Source organism: Canis lupus, chromosome 11 (genome assembly GCF_003254725.2).
Source record: "Canis lupus dingo isolate Sandy chromosome 11, ASM325472v2, whole genome shotgun sequence".
Classification (NCBI taxonomy): Eukaryota; Metazoa; Chordata; class Mammalia; order Carnivora; family Canidae; genus Canis; species Canis lupus.
The window spans coordinates 65,707,065-65,734,877 of record NC_064253.1 but is presented as its reverse complement, the minus strand read 5'-3'; the positions used below and the strand labels follow the sequence as shown (position 1 = coordinate 65,734,877).

Here is a 27,813-nt window from a genome sequence, read left to right as displayed (position 1 = left end):
CCATGCAGGGAGCCTGATGTGGGACTCGATCCCAGGTCTCCAGGATCATACCCCGGGCTGAAGGCAGTGCCAAACCGCTGGGCCATCGGGGCTGCCCATGAAACATTATTCTTTTGATTTTTTTTCAATCATTACAAATATAAAAATCATGAAAAAGGAAATAATCAACACAGTGACAAAGCAACCTATGGGATGGGAGAAACACTTGCAAATCATACATATGATAAAGGGTTAATATCTAGAATATATAAGAACTCCGATAACAAATTTTAAAGAAACAGAAACCCAATTAACAAATGGGCAAAGGACTTGAATAGACATTTCTCTGAAAAAAAAAAATACAAATGGCCATCAAATGTATGAATGCTCAATATCTCTATCACTGGGGAAATGCAAATCAAAACTACAAAGAGATATCAGCTCACATCCTTTAGGAAGGCTTCTATAAAAATAAAATAAAATAAAATAAAATAAATAAAATAAAATAAAATAAAATAAGTAAGTGTTGGTGAGGGCACGGGGATATTGGAATCCTTGTGCACCAAGAGAGTATAAAATGATGCAGCCACTATGGAAATCAGTGTGTAGTTTCCTCAAAAAATTAAAAATAGAATTACCACATGATCCAGTAATCCCACTTTTAGGTATGTATCCAAAAGAATTGAAGGCAGGATCCCAAAGAGATATTTGTACACTCCTGTCCACTGGAGCATTATTTACAATAACCAACAGATGGAAGGACAGCAGAAGTCAATAGATAGATGAATGGATAAAGAAAAGGTAGTATATTCATATAAATGATTTATTATTCATCCTTTAAAAAGAAGGAAATTCTGTTACACGCTACAGCACAGAAAAACCTTGAGAAAATTATGCTAAGTGAAATAAACTAGTCACAAAAAGACAAATCCTGTATGATTCACTTATATAAGACATCGAAAGAAGTCAAATTCATAGAAATAAAAAAATAGGATTGTGATTACCAGGGGCCAGGCGGAAATGCGAATGGGGTGGTGATGTTTGATGGGTATAGAGTTTTGGTTTTCCAAAAAATGTTCCAGAGATCTGTTGCACGATAATGTGAATACAGTTAATACTGTGGAACAGTACACTTAAAAGTGGTTAAGACGAGGGGCTTCCGGGGTGGCTCAGTGGGTTGTGTCTGCCTTCAGCTGAGGTTGTGATCCCAGGGTCCTGGAATAGAGCCCCACGTCTGGCTCCGAATCTTTTAAAAAATGGTTAAGATGATAAAGTTTATGTTTTGTGGCTTTTACCACAATTTTTTAAAAAGGTAAAACCCCTTCTTAGCTTGCCAGGTAAAATTGCAGGCTGGATTTGACAAGAGGGTCATACACAGTTCGCCAACTCCTGGTCCAACCTACAGTCCATATCCAATCTCACCAGCTGTTTCAGTCATGCAAGTACACGGCTGTCCTCTCATCACCAATCCTGCCCAATTTCCTGCACTGCATTTAATGGTCCTGTCTCTTAATCTACTTTAATCTAAAAAAGGAATCTTAGGCTTTCCTTGACTTCCGTGACCTGGACACTTTTGAAGATTACAAGCTAATTATTTTGTAGAAAGTCTTCCCATTTGAGTTTTCTGATGTTTCCTCATCATTAAATCCAAGTATGCATTTCTCATCCTCCATGCATAATATCAGAAAGCAGAAGATAACATCAGATTGTCCCATTATTGGTAATGTGGCCTTTGGTCACTTGTCTGCCAGGTTTTTCCGTCTATTATTTCATAAATAACGTGTGAAGATGCTTTTAGATGTATACGGTTCTGCATCAGACTTTCCCCTATTTATTTTAGCTTCCATGATTTTTGCCTGAACCGATTGTTAATGCAATGGTGAGAGAATGGTGACATTCTAATTCTGTTCTTCCATCCACATTGATTAATTGGCATTCTACTATAAGGAAGATCTTTATCTTTATGTTTATAAACTCATGATAACTTACTTTATGGGTGATAAAATATATTAATTCCGTTAATGTATTAGCTGCTATCGTTACTCACATGGGTACTGATCTGTTAATTTCATTACTTATTTTTCTGCTGGAGTTGTCTTAGATTTGACCAATGGAAGCTCATTTAAAATGGCTTCTGGGTCCTTTGGACATGTCCCTTGTCATTTTTTGTCCCGTTATATTTTATGTGTTTTCTTCCTTACTGGTGGTACAAAAAGTTATTTCGGGTTCATCTGATATTTTCTCTGCCCCAGTCCCAGCCACAGCCATCACGAGACAGAGAGAAGTGCTGCCACAGAATTCTGTCAAACACCAACCACGTGGCTGGGAGGGTGGAAAGAGGGGCTAAGAGGGAAACCAGGATGAGAGAGTGACATTCTAAGACATTCAGTATATTTGTATGTCCAAAATAGCATTACTAATAGGTGTTTACAGAAATCCCGTAAGTGTAGCCTTTCCTAAATTTGTCCTTCCCTACAAGGGGAATCCATCTCACCTATACCAGGAGATCAAATGGAATAGTGCAAAGTGCAGGGCTTTGGAGCAGGTTAACTGGGATTCAAATCCCAACCCTCCTTCTGACTAACTCTGTGATCTTGTCTAATGGATTTCACCTCTTGAATTTCAGGCCCCTGAGGCTCTGAGGAAGATAATGATAATATTTTCTTCCCTGGACTGTTGTGAGGCTTAGAAATTAGATACCAAGGGCTCCTACTTGGTGCTGTATCGGCCACATTTCATTGCGCTGTGGGAAGAGGCATAATCATTCTCTCTCCAAATGTAGTGTCTTACAGGTAGGAAAGGATTTTTTTCAATTATGAGAGTAATATTACTATCCAGTTTTATAATTCTTTCACAAGCATTATCTCGCCAGACCAATGCAATGGAAGCTGTAGAAAAGAAACGGAAGACAGATCTGTCTACTTTTAAAGTGCATTGCCAAAAAAAACAAAACAAAAATAATAAAGTGCATTGCCATACAAAAGTTTCAGAGGTAATTTCCACCAAACAGATAATAGTGACTTTTGCTTTTTACACCATACACATCTGTATTACCTGAATATTTGACGAGATACATTCCCTTACTACTTGCATGATTGTACTGCGTCAAGTGAAGTGTTCCCTTAGCTCGCTAGACCAGAGCTCTTTGAAACCTAAGGTCGGAGCACTGAATCGAGTAAGATTTCGTCTTAGAGCAAAGCAAAGGAAAATCTTCTTTCTTCCTTGATCCTTTAATTCATATTCTAACCAACTCTGTGTGATGATGCAATAGTCAAGATTGAGCTTTATCACCATGACTGCTCATTTTAGTCATTAAGCTGAGTCACAGTGATGCCTGGGAAAGAGATCCTGGTTGACCCAGAGTGGTTAGCTTTTTTTTTTTTTTAAGGTTTTGTTTATTTATTAGAGAGAGAGTGCATGGGCAGAGAAGAGAGAGAAAGAGAGAGCATGAGCAGAGGCGAGGGGTAGAGGGGGAGAGAAAAGCAGGCTCCCCACCTTGCAGGGAGTCCCAGGACCCTGAGATCATGACCTGAGTGGAAGGCAGACACTTAACCTACTGAGCCACCCCGGTGCCCCTGGAGTGGTCACATCTTATCCTGTACCTTCCATTTGAGATAAGTGAGTGGCTCATGTGACTGGAAAGTCCAGAAGTAGGATGGGCTTCAGGGTGTGCCTGAATCATGATTTGGCATATTTCATCCTTACACACTACTTTCTGTGGTATCAGCAGAATCCTAAGGCTTGCTTCCCTCCTGGTGAGGCAATGGCTGCAGAAGCTCTACTAACCTAAGGGAAAGAAAAATAACCATGTTACAAAATTCCTAGCAAGAGTCTTCTTCCTCTCATTGGTTGAAATGTCTCTAAACCAACCTCAGACCACTTGCAGGTCTCTTATTTTTTAAGCCAATAGGAGTCATCTGTAACTTGCAGAACAACAATAACAAATTTTCTAAATAATTCAGGCAGGTGCAAGGGTGCAAATATGAATAAAGTCGGATCTCATCCCTTGGGGGGCATACATTCATTTGCACTGATCAGAGGAGCAAAAAGTGAATACGACAATAACAAGTTCTGATGTTGGCTTTGGGTAACAGAAACGCACAGAGATTAATGGCAGGAATGTAAATTGCTGCTATATTTTTGGAAAACAATGTGGTAATATACTAGGCTTATTAGCCCCAGGCTGGAATGGAGCTCAGTGCAAAGTCGCCTTGAGATTCTTTCTCTCCCTCCCTCTGCCCTTCATCTCTCTCTCTCTCTCTCTCTCTAACAAATTAATAAAAAGTAGAAAGCTCCGCACTGTGACCCTGTGTTTTCTCCTCCCCGCCTGAGCAGGGAAGTCGTGGCTGGTTCTCCCGCACAGCAGCTTTGCCCCGGGGTCCCAGTTAGGAAGCTGGTGCAGGTACAGCTCCACCGGGTGGGGCTCCGGTGGAGGCCTGTGCTCTGGGACGCACCCCCTCCACACACACACACACACACACACACACACACACACACACACACACACACAGCGATTTACCCGCCCGGGAGGAGCAGCACCGCCCCCGGGAGGCCCCACCCCCGGGGCGGCCACAAGTCCAGGCGGTGGGCGCCGGGCTGCAGAGCCCCGACCTCCTGCCGGGTCTCGGACGCGGAGCTGCGGACTCCGGGGTACACGGCCCCGCCCCGCTATTTTTCTCGCCGTTTCCAGAGCTGCGGACGGTTCGCGCGTCGCTCCGCCGCTGCTTCCGCTAGTGACTGGCGAGTCCTGCGCTGCGAGCAGAGTGGAGCGAGGCCCTGCGTGTTCCCGGAGAGGTGAGACGCGCTGCACCGACGGACGGACGGACGGACGGACGGACGGACCGACGGGCCTGCCTGCGAGCCGGGGGCGGCGGCGGCCCGGGAACCTCGGCGCCTGCGGAGCGGGGACGCGAGGAAGGGGAGGGTGGGGTCGGAATTCGGTTAGCGGGCACGATGGGGGCGGGGCGGGGGGGAGGGCACGGGTGGGTGCAAGGCAGGGGACCCGGGGGGGCATGGACGCGTGCGGGGTGGGGAGGCCCGGGGGAAGGGCACGGATGGGTGCGGGGCGGGGGGCGCGCACGGACGGGGGCGGGGCGGGGGGTGCCCGGGGGGAGGGCAGGGGTGGGTGCGGGGTGGGGGGGGCCCGGGGGCGGGCACGGACGGGTGCGGGGGTGGTCCCGGGGGCCCTGCGCCCCGACCCCCTGGGCTGGCGGGTGGGGCTCTCCCCGAACTTGGTCCGCTCCGGGGGCTCCCAGACCCGCAGCGAGGCCACCCGTCCGCGGGGGCTGCCTCTGCGGGAAAGGAGGCAAGTGGAAGAGCCGGGCTGCGGCCCCGCGCCCCCCCCCCCGCGACCGCCCCGCAACACAAAGGCCCGGGCGCCGCCCCCGCCCCCACGGGGGTCGCGCCTCGGTGCGTGTCGGACCCAAAGACACAACCAAGCCAACGAATAGGAAAAGGAAGTTTCACTTGCAAGAGTAAAGGAGAACAGCAGGGCTACTTCGCCAAGTCGTGTCACCCCGAAAAACAAAGTTGGGGAGGTTCTAAGCCAAGGGTGCCTGCGTATTCATGCGGGGACTGGGCGAAAAAGAAAGTTCCGGGGACGCCCGGGGGGCTCAGGTGGCCCAGGGCGTGACCCCAGGGTCTGGGCATCGAGTCCCGCGTCGGGCTCCCTGCAGGGGGCCTGCTCCTCCCTCGGCCTGTGTCTCTGCCTCTTGCTCTCCCTCTGTTTCTCATGAATAAATAAATAAAATCTTAGAAAAAAAAAAAAAAGAAAGAAAGAAAGTTCCGTGTGGGGCGGGGGCGAAGGCGCCCTAGGTGGGCGGAGCCCGGGTCCTGGGGGATGGAGGCCTCGGGGTGACTCCAGTCTGCGGGGGTCCAGGGCCCCGGTGCCCGCCCGCGAGCGGCGGAGGTCAGCCTTCGCTTTGAAACAGCGAGGTTGGGAAGCAAAGGAGTCCGATCACCGATTCGTGGCCTCTGATTTGCTTGGGCTGTGCCCAGGCCAGGCAAAGACGTGAGTTCTTGCATTCCCTTTCTTTCCAGAAAATCCTGAACGACGGAGGTTTCTTGCATTCCCTTGTAAATCTAACACCTCCTAGGAAGCTCTTGCGGCGGAGGGCTGGGTAAGTAGAGGCAGCAGGGCAAGGTGCCAAGCATAGCCGAAGGCCTAGAATGAACTTCTCTCCTGTGGCGGGAAAGCTGTGTCCGGTTTCCTTTTCCGGGGACCCCCCTCCCTCTTTGCTGCTTACACTGCCAGCGAGCAGGCCTGGGGGGGCGGGGAGGCGCAGGTGCTGCGGGACAGGTGGGTCCCAGCAAAGTGTCCTGCTCGCCCAGCTCAGGGCGGCCTGAATCATCTTTTGGTTTCCTGCGGAGGCAAGTTTAAACCCTGGATTTCCTTTTTGGTGCCAAAGTAAACTCGCCCCCGGGCGGAGCAGCAGCGCCCCGCGGTGGTGTTCGGGAGGATCAGACTGTCTGGCGGCCTTAGAAACTTGCTCCATCCATCTCACGGGGGAGCATGGACCTCTCTTAGGTTCTTTGTGTTTGAGTCTCAGGATTTGTTTTATGTGAGGTGAGGAACAGAACATTTGCACACCAGGTAGTTGTCCAGGGCCCTCGTGAAACCCAAGAGGTGGCTGGGAAGAATTTCTTTTCTTTTCTTTTCTTTTCTTTTCTTTTCTTTTCTTTTCTTTTCTTTTCTTTTCTTTTCTTTTCTTTTCTTTTCTTTTCTTTCTTTCTTTCTTTCTTTCTTTCTTTCTTTCTTTCTTTCTTTCTTTTTCTTTCTTTCTTCATGAGAGACACAGAGAGAGAGAGAGAGGCAGAGACACAGGCAGAGGGAGAAGCAGGCTCCCTGTGGAGAGCCTGATGTGGGTGGGACCTGACCCCAGGACCCTGGGATCACCACCTGAGCCAAAGACAGAGGCTCAACCACTGAGCCATCAGGCATCCTGGCTGGGAAGAATTTCTGTGTTGGTTAACATTTTTCCTTGGAAATTTCTGGGGAAGCCTCGGTTTCCTCATTTGTACCCTGGCAATGATAAGAATGCCTATCTTAAAGGGAGTTTATGAAGATAAAATGAGATGATGACTGTGAAGCTTAGCACAGGAATAGAAATGCAATAAATACTTAATAAATGTGGTTGGTGTTAAGTGATAATGAAGAGAAGTAGATGATGAGTAGACCCTGCCATCTGGCTTCAAGGCCGTGGCTAGGAAGTCCTAATAATCCAGTCACATCAGGCAGCCCAAGTGACTCAGCAGTTTAGCACCGCCTTCGGCCCAGGGCATGATCCTGGAGACCCAGGATCGAGTCCCATGTCAGGCTCCTTGCATGGAGCCTGCTTCTCCCTTTGCCTCTCTCTCTCTCTCTCTCTCTCTCTACCCTCTGTGTCTCTCATAAATAAACAAATAAAGTCTTAAAAAAAAAATGCAGTCACATCGTGGCAGTTGACTACATGCTTACTGTGTTCCAGGAACTTCAAGATGGTTCATGCTAAGAGCTGGACTCTGAAGAAGCACTTTGAAGGCAGCCCTACTCATAGTAACTTTGAGTTAAAGACGGTTGAACTCCCGTCCTTAAAAAATGGAGGTAAGTCATAAGATTTGAGCTGGAAAAGACTTTCAGTTAGCCTTTGCTGCATAACAAACTACCTCAAAATTTAGTGACATCAGGATATCTAATCTCAGGATGGACCTCACTTCTCTGTCTGGTGCTTAGCAAGCTTTCTGTAGAGATGCGGGCCTCAGTCCTGCTAGTTTCTAGTAGGCTGTGAGCTCTTTGTCTTCACAGTGTTGGCAAGTACCTTTCAAGCCTCTCCTTATACCATGTTCGCTAATACGCGAAGCACGTCGCACAGCCAAGTCCCGATTCAAGGAGTGACACATAGACTTCTTGATGGGAGGAGTGGCGAGGAGGCCCCACACAGCGATTGGAGCAATTTTGCACTCTATCACAGAGACTTTTCAAGGTTTTCTGGGTGAAGCCTTGAGGTCATGTGGGAGGATCCCTCTGATTTCCTTCATCAATGAAAAGGTACATTGTTCATGACTTTGAGCAGACCTTGGGGAGGATTTCCTCTCGGTCCTGGCAAGCCTGATGATTGGGTGAGCGAGTGGGGTAAGCAGGGCCTAGCAGCCATGTGCAGAGCTCAGACTTATCCTATGCACAGACAGGAGAGAAAAACTCTCCTCCTTCATTGAGGAGTCTCCCATCCCATTGGGGGAAGTGGAAGGACAAGGCAAAGGGGAGAGAAACAGCAGCACACTCTGTAACGTGTTTGGAGATTAGCCTTGTAGAGAGACAGCAAGGGGTGTTTGCAGGCAGGTAGGCAGGCTTTGAGGAAGGCGCACACAATCAAATAGCACGCCAAAGTTCAGTCCCATCTAAGTTGGGATAGATGGCCAGGACTCAGATTCAGAATTCCAGAGAATGTGCATGAGGGTCACTCCAGCAAAATGTATATTCTTTAATCCTAATGGGGGCTGTCAGTGAAACCTCATAGGAGCGCTGCAACCTAGTGCAAATGATAATGAAGAGAAGTTCATGATGAGTAGACCCTGCCATCTGGCTTCAAGGCCGAGGCTAGGAAGTCATAATAATCCAGTCACGTCATGGCAGTTGACTACATGCTTACTGTGTAAGCATGCAGGTTCCTTAACCTAAGCCTGAATAAAACAAAACTATAATAGCTGGGAATCTCCTGGAAAATAACCCATGTAAAGCATGGAGTGAGTGCTAAGTAAATAATAGGATGATGATAATGATCTGGGCTGGCACCCTCTCGTCTCTTCAACAGCAAGCACAGATGGAAGAAGGGCAACCCTGCAGCGGAAGGATGATCTGTGTTTATTTAGAATGCCAAAGTCAAGGAAGGCATCAAGCCTTGAGTCTCTCTCTCTCTCTCTCTTTTTTTTAAGATTTTATTTATTTATTCATGAGAGACACACACAGAGAGGCAGAGACACAGGCAGAGGGAGAAGCAGGCTCCCCACAAGGAGCCCCATGTGGGACTTGATCCCAGGACCCCAGGATCACGACCCGAGCCAAAGGCAGACGCTCAACCACTGAGCCACCCAGGTGCCCTGAGCCTTGAGTTGCTAATTGCCTGTGGAATGTTTTATTTTATAGAGGTCCTGCTGGAAGCTTTGTTCCTTACCGTGGATCCTTACATGAGGTATGATTTTTCCTCCTAAAAATTCATGTGTTGTGTTTTGGACCCTGTTTTGAAATAGTCCATCTTTTAAAATATCCAACTGATTGTCATTTCCCCCTGTTGCCCCAGTATGATTCAACGATAAGATTCATGGATGCTCATCTTTGCCAGCAAAAAGATGTCTTTTTGGGATTTTATGGAGGCTCATCACATAGGCATGGTTGGTTAAATCTTTGACCATTAACAACTGAGTAAGCCTCCAGCCCTTCCCTACTTCCCGGAGGTCTGGGGAGGGGGCAGTGAGAATTACAGCCCCTCTAATCCGGAGTTCGAGTTGGCTTCTGGCAACCAGCCCCCCTCCTTAGGGGCTTTGCAAAAGTCACCTCGTTAACATAAAAAAAGATAACTTTATCAACATCATCACTTAGGAAATCCCAGGAGTTTTAGGAGCTTTCTGCCAAAAATAGGATATAGACAGACTATATTAATTCTTACTCTAAATCACAGTATCTCCAGGATCACGCCCTGGGCTGAAGGCGGCGCTAAACTGCTGAGCCACCCAGGCTGCCCTGGGTTATGTTTTAAAAGTTATTGGTAGAAACTCATCCATAGTGGAGCATGATGGTAAGATTCTCATGTTCCTTTCACTGGAAAATGCTCTCAGAATGCCGCTTTGGGGTGACAGAGCAGAACTACCAGTAACAGCTCTCCTCCTGCATTTCACCAGGTTTTATTGCCTTCACGTCTCAGCACACACTTTCTTGTTGATTTTTCATGTGGCCTGAACTCAAGATGGTTTTCTCCAGATGCTCTTTTATTTTTTTTAAAGAGAGAGAGAACACGTGCAAGAGTGGGGGGTGGGGAGGGAGCAGAGGGAGAAGGAGAGAATCCAAAGCAGGCTCCACGGTCAGCATGGAGCCCCAGGCCATGCTCGATCTCACGACCCCCAGATCCTGACCCCAGCCAGAATCAAGTGGGACACGCAACCGTCTGAACCACCCAGTCGCCCCTCCCCAGATGCTCTATGTATTAAGAATTTTTTTTTTTTTTTTTTTGCAGAGTGGCAGCCAAAAGATTGAAGGAGGGTGACATGATGATGGGGCAGCAAGTGGCCAGGTATTTGTGTGTCTCAGTGCTTGAAAAATATGTCTGTCCTCTATCTCCTGCTGGGGTCTCTGTCTATGACTCCTACAGTTTCTTTCTTTCTTTTTTTCTTTTTTAAAGATTTTATTTAGACAGCCCGGGTGGCTCAGCGGTTGAGCTTCTTCCTTCAGCCCAGGGCATGATCCTGGAGACCCGGGATGGAGTCCTGCGTTGGGCTCCCTGCATGGAGCCTGCTTCTCCCTCTGCCTGTATCTCTGCCTCTCTCTCTCACTGTGTCTCTCATGAATAAATAAATAACATCTTTAAAATTTTTTATTTATTTATTTATTCATGAGATACACAGAGAGACACAGGCAGAGGGAGAAGCAGGATTCCCGCGGGGAGTCCGATACGGGACTCGATCCCAGGACTCTGGGATCACGCCCTGAACTGAAGGCAGACGCTCAACCACTGAGCCACTCAGGCTTCCCAGACCCCTATAGTTTCTTCAGCCCATGGGGTTCACTTCAGTCCCTTTTAGGAACACCAACCATGTAGCATCACATCCCTTGAAAGAGGTTTCCCATGTCTTAATGTGCTTTATCTTTCAGAGTTGTAGAAAGTAAAAACTCAGCCTTCCCAGCAGGAACTGTGGTAGTGGCTTCTTCAGGCTGGACATCGCACTCTATTTCTGATGGGAAAGATCTGGAAAAGCTGTCTGCAGAGTGGCCAGACACCGTACCAGTGTCTTTGGCTTTGGGAACAATTGGCATGACAGGGTGAGTTTCATGGGTGTATATTTCATTTGTTTAAATACCTGACATTCTGGTTTTCCAAAATAGTTTGTCCAGAATATGGTCAACAAGAAGAGACTTGAGTCATTCTAGGCTCAGGGACTGGTTAGAGTAGATGATAGGACCAAGAAGGGAAGAAGATGGGCTAGAGTTAGCCTTGGACTGAAGGAGAGAGAAGGAAAATGAGGCTAGAGACCCCCTGGTCCAGAGAGGAGCAGTGAGGAGCAGCAAGGGGCATGATCCTTCTCTAGCAGCTGGCAAATGGTAACACAGGGGAACCAACTCCTTCTGTCCCTGGAAGCATCTTGGCTTCATTCTTCACTCATCTCTGCCTCCATTTCAGAGTTTAAAGAGGGGAAAGGAATTCATTCTGGCTTGGCTTTTCTATACTGTCTCATTCCCCACATTTCCTTACGCACATCTGAATTTCCTGAGGTATATAGGGATCTGAAGTTTAAATAACTGAAATGAGTCATAAATATGGTTTTGAACAGTCACTTAGCTTGACACAGACTTGAACTACTCAGGAGTTCCTTGGCCTTATCCCTCAAGAAGACTCCTGATCAGTTCATCCTGTCACAGCTGCACTTAGGACCTCAAGTTTCCTCTTATGGCCTGGAGAAGCAAGGTCAATTGAATTCTTTTTGTTGGAGTTTCCCCCCAAAAAAACGTTTTTAGCCTGGAATTCATGAATTTCCTTTCTTTCTCTAAGTTGTATGATCTTTTCCTTCCTTCTTCCCTTCTTCCCTCTCTCACTGTTTCCCTCATTCCCTCCCTCCCTCCCTTCCTTTTTCAACCTTCAGAGGACTTCTAAAGAATGAAATGGAAATTCATACCCCAAACGATCAGCCTCTAGCCAAACCAGTCCCTGACACCCCAAATTCATATTGCACTCAGAATATGATTTCCTCAGAACTGCTGTGGCCAAGAGACAATATTGTGAGATTGGAGGATGCTCAATACTTCTTACTTTAATAAGTGGGTCTTCAACAGAATTATAGTGGTTCTGGGTCCTGCCTGCCTGCCTTGTACCCTCTACTAGTGAGCTCTTCCTCCCACCGTATTATCCCATCCGTCTTTCTCTCTAAAGTGGGCCAGTAAAAATAAAATAAAAAATAAAATAAAAAAAATAAAGTGGGCCAGGTGGAGGAATGCAGGGGTGAAGGGAGACATGAGAAAACCTTGAAGCCAGTCTCCCATGACTTCGTTGGGGAGAGAGTAATCTGTAAAGTAGTAGGAGGTTTGAATCCTAAACAGAGCATAATTTATTCCTTTGCGTGTGTGTCTCATTCACCTGTTCCAAGCCCCTGAGGACTGCACTTTTACTCCAAACAATCACCTTTATTCCGGCGGTTCTCACTGATGGGGGAGGAGGAGTTATGCCTTGTTTCTCACCTCCTATGACACACCGCCCATTTCTTGAGCATGCCTGCCATTATGGACTACTTACCAGTGGGATGGGTCAACGCCTCAAGAACACTGGAACTTCTGCTGTAGACTATAAAAGAAATTGAACTCTGAAACCTAGGATGTCTTATAGCTGTCCGGGTTCCAGAGATTTAACATTCCCCCCGAAGGTTACATTATTTCCTTCATTGGACCCCTGTGAAGCTGGAGGGGTTCATGTGTTTTGCTCTCCAACAAAGCAATTTTGTTATTTAAATCCCCCTCAGGGATCCCTGGATGGCTCAGCAGTTAAGCGCCTGCCTTTGGCCCAGGGTGTGATCCTGGAGTCCCGGGATCGAATCCCACATCGGGCTCCCGGCAGGGAGCCTGCTCCTCCCTCTGCTTGTGTCTCTGCCTCTCTCTCTCTGTCTCTCATGAATAAATAAATAAAATCAATAATAATAATAATAATAATAATAATAATAATAATAATAAGTCCCCCTCAGACCAAAGTGTGCCTTTACTTTTTCCTCTAAGATTTCTTTACTGTTGGCTTTTCCACCTTACCTCCTTTCCATTTTTAGAAGGATGTGATATTTCGGAAAGGCCTTGTGTATCCTAGGTCAACATGTCTAATTAAAGGCTGGTTTTAGAATGTTCTAGGACAGAGATTGGGGTTGGGAGGGCCGTCATGGGTGGAATGTCACAATCAGAAATCCGCCTTCTCCTTCTCGTCTGAGGTTATGCAAACTTGCCTGGCACCGTCTGGCTTCAGCATTCATTAAGGCAATGGTTCTCAGTTGCTTACATTCATAAGAATCACCTCATCATATAACGTTCAGGTCTTCACGTCCCAGAATTTCTGAATCAGTGGGTCTGAGGTGGGGCCTGGGAATTTAAATTTTAATAAAACTCCAAGTGATTCTGAGGCAGGTGGTGCTCCATCCAACTTTCGAAAAACACTGTGGGAATATTAGCTTTGGGGTCCTCAGAAAAAAGTGCACATTTCTGTGCCTTTCGCTGCCTCACCTTCAATGTCCAACTCTAATGGGTCCCCAGACATACTCAAAAGCAGATGTATAGTTTCTGTCTCATATAGAAATAATTTTACATGAACTTGTCTGAAATTTTGCAAGCGGCTTGGCAATTGCCATAGTGGATATAGATTTCACTGACTCAGACTCGGGGTGCAAAGACATAACTTAACATTTTTCTACTACTCATCCTATCTCAAGGCTGCACCTTGGCTTGTGTAGTAAAACAGAGCCTCAGTTAATGAGTTATAGGGGAAAGCAACAAATCTATCCACGTATCTTCAATTCTCTTCCCTCAGACTAACAGCCTACTTTGGCCTCCTTGACATCTGTGGTGTGAAGGGTGGAGAAACAGTGATGGTTAATGCAGCAGCAGGGGCAGTGGGCTCTGTGGTGGGGCAGATTGCTAAGCTCAAGGTAAGTGTCTTCTTCTGGTACCAAACATTGACTCAATACCCAGGGTGTGCACGGGGAATACAACAGTGAGCACAGCAGACCTTCCCTAGTGTCAGGGAGTTTAGTTTGGTGGGTCTTGTTTAGAAGTCAAAGATACATTGACAATATAAGAGAGATTTCTGAAGAGTCACTCTCATTGTACCAATACAGTCTCTAGTCTCATCCTGAAAGTGATTTTCGGAATGCTCTCTAGTTCCTGATTAGACAGGACCAAGTCCAATACTTTAGCCCAAATCGAATAATAAGGGGACAGTCACCGGGAGAGCTGACAAGAGGGCTGAGATTCCCAGAGCTGGGACCAAATTATAGTCTAAAGGACCACTGTCCCAAAAGATAGCATGCAAGTCACTGCAAGAGAAGCCCCAAAATAAACAAGAGAGTCAAATAAATAGATTGTCAAGCCAACAAGTTAAAACGAACAGCAAAGCACATAACCATAGACTGGGATCTATTGGTTGGTCAGAGGCGAGCTGAAGCTACAGTTGGGTATAAGCTGATTCAGGGACTAATTTCACCTAAGGGCCTATTGGCCCATTATGATATCTTCATAGATGTGGCTCAGCACGTAAGAGGGTGTTCCTGGGGAAGCTGACCATACTAGACTGGGAAGGGGGGAGGTTGGTCCATGCTTTTGGCTTATAAATGGTTTCCATTTTTTCCTCCCCATTTAGGGCTGCAAAGTTGTTGGAGCAGCAGGGTCTGACGAAAAGGTTGCCTACCTTAAAAAGCTTGGATATGATGTTGCCTTTAACTACAAAACCATAAAGTCTTTGGAAGAAACTTTGAAAAAAGCCTCTCCTGATGGTTATGATTGTTACTTTGATAATGTGAGTGCAAATTGGGCTTAATATCTTATTTACTAACAAAGTACTATACAAGAGAATATGGTTCTAGAGTTTCCACCTAAAATATATGAAGAAAGTATGGGTGTCTTTTTTTTTTTTAATTTTTATTTATTTATGATAGTCACATACAGAAAGAGAGAGAGAGAGAGAGGCAGAGACACAGGCAGAGGGAGAAGCAGGCTGCATGCACCAGGAGCCTGACGTGGGATTCGATCCCGGGTCTCCAGGATCGCGCCCTGGGCCAAAGGCAGGCGCCAAACCGCTGCGCCACCCAGGGATCCCAAAAGTATGGGTGTCTTTAAAAAAAAACAGCTTTATTGAGATATAACTCGCCCATTTTTAAAGGTTTGAATTTAGTGGTTTTTTAGTATATTCATAGAATTATACAACCATCACCTCAATCAATTTTAGGATATTTTCATTATTCCCCCCTGAAAAATCCTGTACTCATTATAGTGACTCCTCATTTCCCCCAAAGAGTGGTCTTTTGTGACTGGCTTCTTACACTATACATGTTTTCAGGTTCATCCGTGTGGTAATGTGTATCAGTGCTTCATTCCTTTTTGTGGCCAGGATATATTCCATTGTATGGATATACTACGTTTTGTTTATCCACCCATGAATTGATGAGCATCTGAGTAATTTTCACTTTTTGGCTCTTATACATAATGTTACGATGAGCATGCACGATCAAGTTTTTGTGTGAACGTATGTTTTCATTTTTCTTAGGTATAAACCTGTAAGTGGAATTGTTGGGTCACGTGGTAACTCCATATTTAACATTTTGAGGAACTGACAAAAATTTTTGCAAAATGGTTGCACTATTTTACATTCTCACCAGCAATATATGATGGTTCCAATGTCCCTACATCCTCACCAACACTTACTATCTCTCATTTTTATTGTGGCTATCCTCGTAGGTTTGAGGTAGTATTTCACTGTGGTTTTGATCTTTATTTCCCTAATTGTTCAAGATATTGGACATCTTTTTGTGTACTTACGGCCATTTGTATATTTTTTGAGAAATGTCTTCAAATCTTTTGCCCATTTTTTCAATTGGCTTATTGAGTTTTAAGAGTTCTTCGTGGGATCCCTGGGTGGTGCAGCGGTTTGGCGCCTGCCTTTGGCCCAGGGCGCAATCCTGGAGACCCAGGATCGAATCCCACGTCGGGCTCCTGGTGCATGGAGCCTGCTTCTCCCTCTGCCTATGTCTCTGCCTCTCTCTCTCTCTCTCTCTCTCTCTGTGACTATCATAAATAAATAAAAATTTAAAAAAAAATCTTAAAAAAAAAAAAAGAGTTCTTCGTAAAGGTTCTGAGAAGTCCCTTATCACATATACTCAATTCTCAATATTCCTGGTAGTTTTTTTTTGTTTTTTTGTTTTGTTTTGTTTTGTTTGTTTGTTTGTTTGTTTGTTTGTTTTTTATCAAGTCCCACAAACCCGGAGCCATTGCTTCTAGGGAAAGTATGTACAAATACATACATGTTTCACCTTGATTACAATCTTAAATCCTAAAAACAACTCTTCCTACAGCTTCTATTTTCTTCATTTTTCAAAAGAGAAAGGAGTTCAGAAGTGGAAAGAAGCTTGCCCGAGGCTTACCCAGAAACCCATTCTTCCAGAGTTGGGATTCACACCCCATCCAACCAGCCCCAGAGCTGGAGCTTTTTGAACTACTCTGCACTGCCCCCTATTGCCTTCCCTCCCTGGTAATCCCTCCCGAGAGCTGAAAAAAGAAAACAGAGCATTGGCCTTTTTTTGACCTTAGCTGGGAACTTTGTGTCTCTTTCACTGCCTCTAGGCATGTCTCCAAATGGACAGGCAAGCTTGTGTTGATTTTGGGGTTATAAATAAATGTTAGCAAGTAAGTAGTCCCATTCTCAAATATGGAATACACTAATAAGGAGGATTGACTCTATGTGGTTTGCAATTCTTTTGTGAGTTGCCTTTCACTTTCTTTTTTTTTCTTTCATTTTCTAGATAGTGAAAGAAAAGTATCCTTTGAAGCACAAAAGCTTTAAATTTTAATGAAGCCCAGTTTTTTTCTCCTGTTGTTGCTTAGGCTTTTGGTGTCCTGTCTAAGAAGGCCTTGCCTTCTCCAAGGTCACAAAGATTTACTCCTATGTTTTCTTCTAAGAGTTGTATGGTTTTAACTCTTAAACGTAGGCCCATGATGCATTTATTTTAATTTTTGTGTATTGTGTACGAAGGGGTCCAATTTCATTCTTTTCCATATTCAGTTATTCTGCACCATTTGTTGAAAGACTATTTTTTCCTCTTATTGCATTGTTTTGGCACTCTTGTCAAAAATCAATTGACCATAAAGTAACAGTTTATTTCTGGACTCTCAACTCAGTTCTACGGATCTATATTTCTATTCCCACACTTTCTTAATACAGCTTTGTAGTAAGTTTTGAAATTGGAAAATGTGAGTCTTCCAACTTTGTTCTTGATGTGGCTTTTGAGTATTTATTCCATGCTTTTAGGTAGGAGCAATGAGATTATTGAATTGATCAGAGTATGTTCCTACCGTCAAAGAGAAATCCCAGCCTCTCCTATCTTTTTCCAACTGCAATTTTCTGCACTGCTGTGCTAATTCAATTAGGTGTTTTTTTACTTCTAAAATAAATTTTATGAAATGATGGTTGTGACTTACTGATACTTCTGAATCTTCTAGTGCTTAGATTACTTAAAGTCAGTGATTTTTTTTTCTTCCTCTCTGTTTAGGTAGGTGGAGAGTTTTCAAACATTGTTATTCCCCAGATGAAGAAGTTTGGAAGAATTGCTATTTGTGGGGCCATCTCGACATATAATAGTACTCGCCCACTTCCCCCAGGTAATGAGCTCATGCACATGAGCTTTCACAGATGTAGAAAGACTAGACAAGGAGAAGATTTACAGACATGGCATAGGCCAGTGACTATCAAAATGTTAAGACTTCCTGATAATTCTTGATGAAATCGTCTTTATTAAACTAAAAATATGTAGTTTCATATATTTGTACTAAATAGCTTATATTACATTTTTTGATATATAAAAATAACAATCTGAAAACAGACAAATGTTGATAATTTTAAAAGTTTTCATTTTTTACCTGTTGTTTTGGGTAAAGGTGTGAAAAGACAGTCATGATCTGATGTAGAAACAGAACACCTTGGTCTGGCTGGTGCAATATTAGGGTTCTTTAAGATATTGAAGACAGGGCAGCCCGGGTGGCTCAGCGGTTTAGTGCTGCCTTCAGACTGCCCTCTCCTCTCTCCCATCTCCACAGAGGTCCAAAAGCAGTGTCAGCTAAAGAGCTATATTCCTTGAGTCCTAGTTCTCTGAGAGATGTTGTACAGGCCTCTTATTATATGGATGGGAGATGAATGGCCAAGAGGACCAGGGGCTCTTTAAGTCCTATTCACCAGAGTCTCAAAGTCAGGTCTTCTGAACTCTTCATACTGAGTCCTTCTCTATTACTACAATTTTTTAAAAGATTTTTATTTTATTTTATTTGAGAGAGAGAGAGGGAGGGAGGGAGCTGGTGTGGCAAGGGGGAGGGCAGTGGCCAGGCTAGAGAATCTCCAGCAAACTCAGTGCCAAGTGCTTGGGGTCCAATCCCACGACCCTGAGATCAAGACCTGAGTGGCAACCAAGAGTGGGTCACTCAATCCACTGAGGCACCCAGGCACCCCTCCACAATTCTGTGCTGTTGATGAGATACAGATTTACCTGTGGTCCAAAAAAAGGAGGAAAACAGAGCAAAAAGGAATTTTGGAGCGTGTCATCGGGATCTGGGATGATAACCATAAATAAATTGGGTATTCGTTCTGTGATAGGCTTCACTCATGCGAATGAAACCCTACAGCCCTGCTAGTTAACGACCCACAACTGCATTCAGACAAGTGAGCAAGAGTGGAAGGAGCTGGGAAAGGACAGCTTGTGGATTCCCTCTTGGTTGTGAAAAATCAGACACTAACTTCTCTAAGAAGACTCCAGGTGCAGTTGGCAGTCTTATTGTTAGGGACTTTTTTTTCCCCTATATTTTTCTAACTGATGCTAAGCTAGAATCATGGGAAATCTGCTGCCTGCCCACTTGAGCAAAGCTCCAGGATGCATTTTCTTGACCATAGTCCAATTAGGTACAGCCAAATATTTTGGGTCCAGTAACTTGATCTAGTCTTTTTAGCAATTAGAGTTTGGAAGTTCAGCTGCTCAGATAGGTCTTTGGGGCATCAGCTGGCCTTGTCCATCCGTTTTAGATGAGATCCTGCGCTGCCTCTGATCTCCAGAAATTCTAACATATTACATTGTTAGGATAGCCCAGGGGGTAATTAATTATTTCCCTGGCTTTAATGCCACATTAAAAGGCCACATTCTTTTTTTCTCTTTGATTGATGGGTTTTAGCCTTTTTTAATATTTAAATTCAGTTAATTAACATATAGTATATTATTAGTTTCAGAGGTGGAGTTCAGTGATTCATCGGTCTTATATAACACCCAGGGCTCATTCCATCATGTGCTCTCCCTAAAGCTCATCACCCAGCCCATCCACCCAGCCTCCTCCTCCCCAGCACCCCTCAATGTGTTTCCTATGATTAAGAGTCTCTCATGGTTTGTCTCTCTCTCTCTGATTTTGTCTTGTTTTACTTTTTCCCTCCCTTCCTCTCTGCTAAAATGTCACTTTCTCGTTGCTCCCAATAAAGAAACCATATTCCCATCAGGATGGATAAGCCCAGAAATAGTATTTCATCCTCTTCCAAGATGAGGAAATGAGGCTTCCAGTCCTTAGCCCCAGAAGAAGTACGGTTGGCGTGGATCTTCTGAAGAAGCACTCCTTCTGCAAGAGCAACCTAGCATTTGGACGTGCCGCTCTCTTGTGTCGCCCTCACGACTCACTCACAGGGTAGCCTGGTGCTTCTTCCAGGCTGGTGGTTCCCAAAGTGTGGGCCCAGGACCAGCAACGTCACCATCTCCTGAAAACTTGTTAGAAATACAGATTCTTGGGATCTACTCCATATCCACAATCAGAAATTTCAGGGGAGGGCCAGAGACCTCTTTCCAGAAGCCCTCTGTGTGATTCCCATGCACACCACGTTGTGAGCCTCCTGTTTGCTCTACTCTTGGTATCTCAGAACGGCTAGGGCACGGGTGGTTAGAATTGCTGAGCCCCTTCACCTCTTCTTTCTTGGCTCTTAGGCCACAGTGGACACTAGATTTTTTTTATATCTGCTTTGAGAAGAGAACAGGAGATAGGTCTATGCCATAGGACAACAGTAAGCCATAAAAGAAGAACACACTGAGCATCGGGAATATCAGGGTATTTAGGCTTGAGTCACACATTTTCACAGGTTCTCCTTTGGGGCCTCCTTCTGTCCTGCAGAACTGTTTGGGAAGTTTTCGGTGGGCCTTGCTCCTGGCATGTGAAGGCTGGACGTTCCCCGTGTAAGGACTCTGAGTGTGTGTCAGTCACAAGTTAGCTCAGCTTACGGCTCTACAACAACACAGATTTATTGTCCTATAGTTCTGGAGATCAAAAGTCTAAAATGGTCAGCAGGGCTGAATTCTTTCTGAAGGCTCAGAGGAGAAGCTGTTTCCTTGCTTTTTCCAGCTTCCAGAGGTTGCCTTTATTTCCTGGGTCATGGTCCCTTCCTCCATCTTCAAAACCAGCAACACAGAATCTTCCAGTGTCTCTCTCTCTTTCACTCTGATCTGTGTTTCCATCATCCGTATTTTTTCCTACTTCTGACTTTTCTGCATCCCTTACAAGGACCCTTGTGATTATATTGTGCTCCTCTGGATAATACAAAATCGTCTCTTCATCTACAGGCTCTTGACTTGATCATACCTGCAAAGTCCCTTTTGCCATGTAAGGAAAGGCATTCACAGGTTCTGGAGCGAGGATACGGCCGTCTTTGGGGACCATTACTTTGCCTACCACAGAGGCCCCTGTGTCTGATCCACAGGGATCAGAAAAGAGTGGAGAAATCTAGGAGAACAGTGACGTGATTTGTACTGCTTGTGTTTTCACCAGGGCCACCTTCCTGGACCCTGTCATCTAAATGTGTCCTCCTGTTCACAGGCCCACCCCCGGAGAATATTATCTATCAGCAGCTCCGCATGGAAGGGTTCATCGTTAATCGCTGGCAAGGAGATGTCCGCCAGAAGGCTCTGAAAGACTTGCTGACATGGGTCATAGAGGTAACGGGCTCCAGAGCCACTGTCTTGGTTGTACACTAGATCTCATTCCCTTTCTTTTTTTTTTTTTTTTTCTCTCTCATTCCCTTTCTACACAATAGGTTCCATCTCCACCGCGGACACAAGTCTCTCGGTTTCCCCCTTTATTTTTTTTTCTAAGATTATTTTTTTTAAAAGATTTTATTTATTTATTCATGAGAGACATGCTCAGAGAGAGAGAGGCAGAGACACAGGCAGAGGGAGAAGCAGGCTCCATGCAGGGAGCCCGACGTGGGACTCGATCCCAGGTCTCCAGGATCACGCCCTGGGCTGAAGGCAGCGCTAAACCACTGAGCCACCCGGGCTTCCTGGTTTCCCCCTTTAGAACAAAATCCCAGAGTGTTGTTCACACTCACTGTCTGCAGTTCCTCTCTTTCCATTCTTTCTTAAACCCACATAATCAGGCTTTTACACTCTTGCCATTCCACCAAAATTGCTTTTGTCAACATTGACGGTGTCCTCACACTGTGAACTGCAGCGGTCAGTTCTTAGCATCACTTGGCTGTGGGGACGCTTGACAGAGGTGATCCCGCTCTCCTTGGGCACTTTCTTCCCCTGGCTCTTGGTTTTCCTCATAGATTCGTCCTCCCCAGAGGACCTCCTCCTCTGTTAGCTTCTTTTCTTCTCTCCAAATTAATAGTAGAGTGTCCCAAGGGCTGGGACTGGGCTTCTTTTCTTCTCTACCCACAGTCTGCCCATCCCTCACTTAGCTCAGCCAGGCTCTTGGCTTTAAATATCATCAGTGTGCTGACAGCTTCTAAATGTCTGTCTCCAGCCTGGATCTCTCCCCTGGGCTCTCAGCCGCTCAACAGCTGCACTTGAATGTGTAAGACACATCTTCCACTCAATACGTCAAAAACTAAATATGTCTTGATCTTTCCTGCCAGAGCCATTCCATATACAGACCTCACCATCTCAGTTACGGCAATTCTATCCTCCTAGTTGCTCAATCCAAAAACCTTGAAATCATCTTTGATTCTTTTCTTTCTCTCATGCCCACATCTCATCTGTTGGGAAATTCTGGGTGGCTCAACCTTCAGGCTACCCGCAGGATTTGACCAGCTCTCCCACGTTCCCTGCTGCTGCCCTGGCCCAGGCCGCCATCTGCTCTGGCCTGGATGTTACAAGAGCCTCTGTCCGACCTCCCGACTCTGCCCCAGCAGCTGCCAGGGTGATCTTTTAAAGCATAAATCAAGCCCTGTCATTCTTAGGCTCCAAACCCTGAAAAGTGCTCCATTTCACTTAGAATCAAACCTACAGGGCTGTACAGGATGTGACCTCTGTTACCTCTCTGATTTCATTTCTTAGTGTTCATCCCCTCGCTCGCTCTGCCCAACCCCTCCCCACTGCCCTCTGTCCCTCTAACTGCTTCCTTAATTTGATCATTTCCCTCAGGTCTTTGCTAAAAACTACCTTCTTAATGAGGCAACTTTTAAAATGGTCCGATTTTATTTTATTTATTTGTTTTTTAAAAGATTTTACCTATTTATTCATGAGAGACACAGAGAGAGAGAGAGGCAGAGACACAGGCAGAGGGAGAAGCAGGCTCCATGCAGAGAGCCTGACGTAGGACTCGATCCTGGGTCCCCAGATCAGGCCCTGGGCTGAAGGCAGGCACTAAGCACTGAACCACCCGTGCTGAAAAATGGCCTTTATTTATTTATTTATTTATTTATTTATTTATTTATTTATGGCCCTATTTTAAATTGAAATCCTCTCTCATTTTTTTTTTAAGATTTAAAATTTTATTTTTTTGAGAGCACGCGCACATGAGTGTGTGTGCGTGTGAGTGTGCGTGCATGCGAGCCGGGGTGGGGGGTGGGGAGAGGCAGAGGGGGAGGGACAAGCAGACTCCCGCTCAGGCAGGAGCCCATTGAGGGGCAGGGTCCCAGGATCCTAAGATCACAACCCCAAGATCATGACCTGAGTGGAAACCAAGAGTCAGATGCTTAACCAGCTGCGCCCCCCAGGCATCCCTGCAATCTCCCTTCATTCTTGATCCTCCTTAGCTTACTTTTACCCTTAGCAATTATCGTCTTTTAGCATGACACATACTATAATTCACTTATATTTATTGCCCATCTCCCTCTTGTGAGAATGTAACCTCCACGAAGGCAGTAACATTCGTGCATTTTGTTTTCTTTTCTTTTTTTTTTTTAAGATTTTATTCATTTACTCATGAGAGACACAGAGAGAGAGAGAGGCAGAGACACAGGCAGAGGGAGAAGCAGGCTCCACGCAGGGAGCCTGAAGTGGGACTCGATCCCAGGACTCCAGGATCACACCCTGGGCCAAAGGCAGGTGCTAAACCGCTGAGCCACCCAGGGATCTCCCTCGTGCATTTTGTTTTCCGACGTACCGCAGCATCCAGAGTAGTGTCTGGTTCAGTGTCAACACTAGACGAGTATTGTTGAATAAATGTTGGAGGGGCTTATCTTTGTGCCGCAGCTCTTCCAGGTCCAAGTTCGGTGTCTTCTTGTAGCCATGGCTTCGGAGCCACAGGAAGACGCCCATCCCCTTGTCCTGTGCTGTGATATACTCTCCCAGAACTCTGAATAACCAAGGGGCATTACTCTAGTTTTAGAGGGGAAAGGTGGTATTACACCTCTAAACTCCTGGCTGTGTCATCGTTTCCCAATTCACAGAAATAGATTGCTCCCCCGGCAGCCACTGGAGATTGGTGTTTTTCCCAGGCTAACGCTTGGAGTGCTGAGCTGGGCTCTTTCCAGGAAGCTGAGAAGAGCTGAATGATTTTTAAGTCCCCAGTGTGGAGCCTCTTTGTCCCTCTTGGTGAAATCTGATCTAGCCCTCCCATGATCACAGCTGACGACAAGAAGCCACCGTGCTGGTGTTCCTAATGCCTCCTAACAGAGTGGGCCAATGGTAGTTTTGTTTTCAGTAACTAGTGACTTGGCCTAATTTCTCTCCCATCTACTTATTTTTTTTTCTCATCTCCTCCCCTTCTGAAAAATATACTTTTCTTTTAGAACAGTTTTAAGGAAAAAAATAACAAAATTAGTACAAAGACTTTCCACATGCCCTGTGTTCTGTACCTTAATCTACTGTATTATTAACGCTCTACTTTTAACTTTTAAACTTTCGGTTATAGCTTTTAACTCCTTTCCAGGTTCTTTGCCTCCTTTATTTTACTTTTTTTAAGATTTTATTTATATATTCATGAGAGGCACAGAGAGAGAGGCAGAGACACAGGCAGAGGGAGAAGCAGGCTCCATGCAGGGAGCCCCATGTGGGACTCTGTCCCGGGACCCAAGGATCATGACCTGAGGCAAAGGCAGATGCTCAACCACTGAGCCACCCAAGGCCCCTCTTTGCCTCTTTAGAACAGGAACGAGCTGGCGCTTTCTAGTCAAGAGTTCAAATCCCTGCCCTCCATACATATTAATTAGTGGAGTGACCCCAGGCCAATAGCGCCTCCATAAATCCATCACGAGGGGTAGGCCATCACTGGAATACATTAGGAAAGTAAGTGATATCGGCTAACTCCAGTCTCCACATAAGATCCCTTAAAAAACAAAACAAAAACCCTTGAAAACATAAATTAGTCCCACTTAGTAGACTGTCTTGTAGTAGAAAGGAAAATGAAAAACCGTCACTAAATGAACCCTTCCCTCCCACACTCCAAAGTGAATGTTCAACATCTATTGAAAGAATCTGGGCTTGACGGGAGGACAGATTATTAGACTGCCATGGTATTTACATTTGCTGAACAGGCTCTTCCTCTTCAGGGGTCAAAGAGGTAAGGATGCTATGTCCTGAAGCTACTGGAAGAATTAAAGCAGATAATCCCCTGGAATGGGGGCCCCTTTCTCCATCTTCCACATCTTCTGAGATCACTGCATTATTAAAATTTTCCATGTAATTTACTTAGAAATTGCTTAATCATTTCCTGGGACATTCTTATTATACTGTGACCTAACGCCTATTATTAAATTGTTCGGTGTACTCTGTGGATCACGCCCCCAGACTGACTCTAAGGTCACGGAGGACAGGGCCTCCATCTTAGATTTCCAACCTGCCTGCGGTGTAAACCAGTAAGTGTGTTGCTATGATGGGAAGAGTGTATCAGTTAGAATATGAAATTAATCTGTGATATTTGTTGTTGTTTTGATACAGGGTAAAATCCAGTACCACGAATACATCATTGAAGGATTTGAAAACATGCCGGCTGCATTTATGGGAATGCTGAAAGGAGATAATTTGGGAAAAACAATAGTGAAAGCATGAAAAAAATGACACATGGAATCTAGAAATCATTTGGATGATGACTTAATTTCTTTTTAACCATTTAATAAAAAATGTATACTACCTTCATTATCTAAGAAATAGTCATTGTAATGAGTTTGATCTACCTTATGAAACACATTTAAGTGGAATGTAATTAGAACAGGGGTGAAAATTACGTAGTGAGCAACAGCCAGTCACCTCACTCCCTGCTATGCTCCTTGTGGGTTATGGTACAAAATAATGGTTTAGCGTAAAAAGTTAACTGCTTCTGTGACTTTAGAGTTCTGATTTTTTTTTCTTTTTCTGATCTGTAAAGTGAGGATAGTAACATCTGCTCTATATACGTATTATAATTTACTTCAAATACCAGCATGGGTGTGCCTGGGGGACTGACATTAAGTGTCCAACTCTTGACTCCCACTGAGGTCATGATCTCAGGGTTGTAGGAGCCCCATGTCAGGGTCCACGCTCAGCAGGGAGTCTGCTTGAGGATTCTCTCTCCCTCTGCCCTTTCCACCTCACTGCACAAGCTCTCAAAAAAATAAAAAATAAAAAAAATGGGCAGCCCTGGTGGCCCAGTGGTTTGGCGCTGCCTTTAGCCCCGGGTGTGATCCTGGAGACCCGGGATCGAGTCCCACGTTGGGCTCCCTGCATGGAGCCTGCTTCTCCCTCTGCCTCTCTCTCTTTCTCTCTCTGTCATGAATAAATAAATAAAATTTAAAAATAGGTTTTAAAAAATAAAAAAATAATAAATAATAAAATAAATAATAAATCTTCAAGACAAAACAAAACACCAGCATAATGCCTGGCCTGTATTAGGTACACAGTATTAGCCACCTCCCTGCAGAAATCACTGAATTTGAAGCCATCAGGTTACCACCCAATTGCTTATTACAGGAGAAGAAATAAACATTGCTAATGTGTGGGGGTCTCAGGGCAGCCCACACTGCTCCTCCGCAGTGGAGTCTAACATGACAGACCAAGGAAGGGACACAAAAGCTACAAAAAGGTAGCACATGGGATTATAAGCCTATAAAAATGTGTGAGACTTATTATTTATTCTTGAGAGAGGCAGAGACACAGGCAGAGAGAGAAGCAGGCTCCCTTGGGGAGCCCAATGTGGGACTCGATCCCAGGACCCCGGGATCATGCCCTGAGCCTAAGGCAGAAGCTCAACCACTGAGCCACTCAGGAGCCTCTCCCACAAACACTAAAACATTACTGAGGAACACAAAAGACTTGGCACATTTGGGAGGGTACCATGCTTTTGGACAGGAAGATTCAGAATTTTAGCTGTCAATTCCGTTGATCATTTCTGCCTCCAAATAGAGTAGGGGTTAAATCAGACTACAGTGAAAAAATGGGAGAAGTATGTGAGTATGTGAGTGTGTGTGTGTGTGTGTGTGTGTGAGAGAGAGAGAGAGAGAGAGAACCCTCTGGAAGGATGTAATAAACTACTGATAATATGATTTGTCTCCAGGGCGAAGAACTGGGAAATGCCTGAAGGGCAAGGATAAGAAAGACACTTTATACTATATAACCTTTTGTACCTTTTGAATTCTAAATCTTACAAATTATTTATCTGCTATTAAAAAATACAATTAAAAAAATAAAAGCTCCTGCCCTCCTGAATCCCCATTCCATATGGGGAAAGTAAAACGTGTGAGATAAAACTCAGGCAAGTATGAGAGTGCCCCCACCCAAGATGTGTGCCTCTGCTGTTTTTGTTTGTTTTTAAGATTTTATTTATTTATTCATGAGAGACACACAGAGAGGCAGAGACACAGGCTCCCTGCAGCGAACCTGATGTGGGACTCGATCCCAGCACCCCGGGATCACAACCTGAGCCAAAGGCAGATGCTCAACCACTGAGCCACCCAGCTGCCCCTGTATGATTCTATTTATGTGCAATGTCCAGAACAAACAGGCAAATTTAGACATAGAAAATAGATTAGTGGTTGTATGGATGGGGCAGGGAGGAGTAGGAAGTGATGGCTAGTAGGTATGGAATTTATTTTGGGGAGAGAAAAATATTCTTGAAATATAGTGGTGATAGTTGCACATCTTTGTGACGATGCTAAAACCACTAAATTGTACAATTGAAATAAATGAAGTTTTGCAGCATTATTCATGGATAGTCAAGGTATGAAAACAACCTAAGCATCCATCAGTGGATGAACGGATAAAGAAAACACACACAAATATCTTTCAGCCTTAGGAAAGGAAATTGCCATTTGCAACATGGATGAAACAAGGACATTATGCTAAGTGAACTAAGTCAGTTAGAAAAAGACAAATACTGTGTGGTGTGGTATCATTTATATGTGGAATCTAAAAAGAAAGAAAAAAGTCAAATTCATAGAAACAGAGAGTAGAAAACTAGTTGCCAGGGCTTGGGGGTGGGGAAAATAGGGAGAGGTTGGTAAAAGGATACAAACTCAGTTATAAGATGAGTAAGTTGAGGGGGCTCAGTGATTGAGCATCTGCCTTTGGCTCAGGTGGTGATCCCGGGGTCCTGGGATCGAGTCCTGCATCATTGGGCCCCCCACAGGGAGCCTGCTTCTCCCTCTACCTATGTCTCTGCCTTGCTCTGTGTCTCTCATGAATAAATAAATAAAATCCTTA

At 45.0% G+C, this 27,813-nt stretch overlaps 1 protein-coding gene and 1 long non-coding RNA gene across 4 annotated transcripts; one reads left to right on the top strand and one right to left on the bottom strand.

The window, feature by feature from the left end:
* Positions 1-788: 788 nt before the first annotated feature.
* On the bottom strand, positions 789-4,620 carry LOC112649928 (uncharacterized). The gene is made up of 3 exons (XR_003129800.3): positions 4,499-4,620; positions 3,582-3,765; positions 789-2,867 (listed from the first exon to the last, which is right to left on the bottom strand). It is a non-coding gene; the product is annotated as an uncharacterized LOC112649928 (long non-coding RNA).
* On the top strand, positions 4,445-25,275 carry PTGR1 (prostaglandin reductase 1). Of its 3 annotated transcripts, XM_025432499.3 has the most exons (11): positions 4,445-4,773; positions 6,019-6,098; positions 7,446-7,561; positions 9,101-9,146; positions 10,185-10,241; positions 10,820-10,987; positions 13,722-13,839; positions 14,550-14,705; positions 17,452-17,560; positions 20,789-20,907; positions 25,078-25,275. In XM_025432499.3, exons 3-11 carry the CDS (start codon positions 7,456-7,458, stop codon positions 25,186-25,188), a joined length of 990 nt encoding a protein of 329 aa, XP_025288284.1. In that variant the 5' UTR covers positions 4,445-4,773; positions 6,019-6,098; positions 7,446-7,455; the 3' UTR covers positions 25,189-25,275. The 3 variants fall into 3 exon arrangements, with proteins under 3 accessions (XP_025288284.1, XP_048947850.1, XP_025288285.1); XM_049091893.1 differs by lacking the exon at positions 6,019-6,098 and having other exon boundaries at positions 4,562-4,773; XM_025432500.3 differs by lacking the exons at positions 4,445-4,773; positions 6,019-6,098 and adding an exon at positions 5,753-5,989.
* The last annotated feature ends 2,538 nt before the right edge of the window (positions 25,276-27,813 follow it).

What these genes read in the sequence shown, in the direction of transcription:
- PTGR1 (XM_025432499.3), top strand. Translation starts at nt 7,456, where the DNA reads ATGGTTCATGCTAAGAGCTGGACTCTGAAGAAGCACTTTGAAGGCAGC. An exon ending in ATGGGGCAGCAAGTGGCCAG is followed by an intron (nt 10,242 to 10,819) that starts GTATTTGTGTGT and finishes TTTATCTTTCAG; the next exon opens with AGTTGTAGAAAGTAAAAACT. An exon ending in TACTCGCCCACTTCCCCCAG is followed by an intron (nt 17,561 to 20,788) that starts GTAATGAGCTCA and finishes TCCTGTTCACAG; the next exon opens with GCCCACCCCCGGAGAATATT.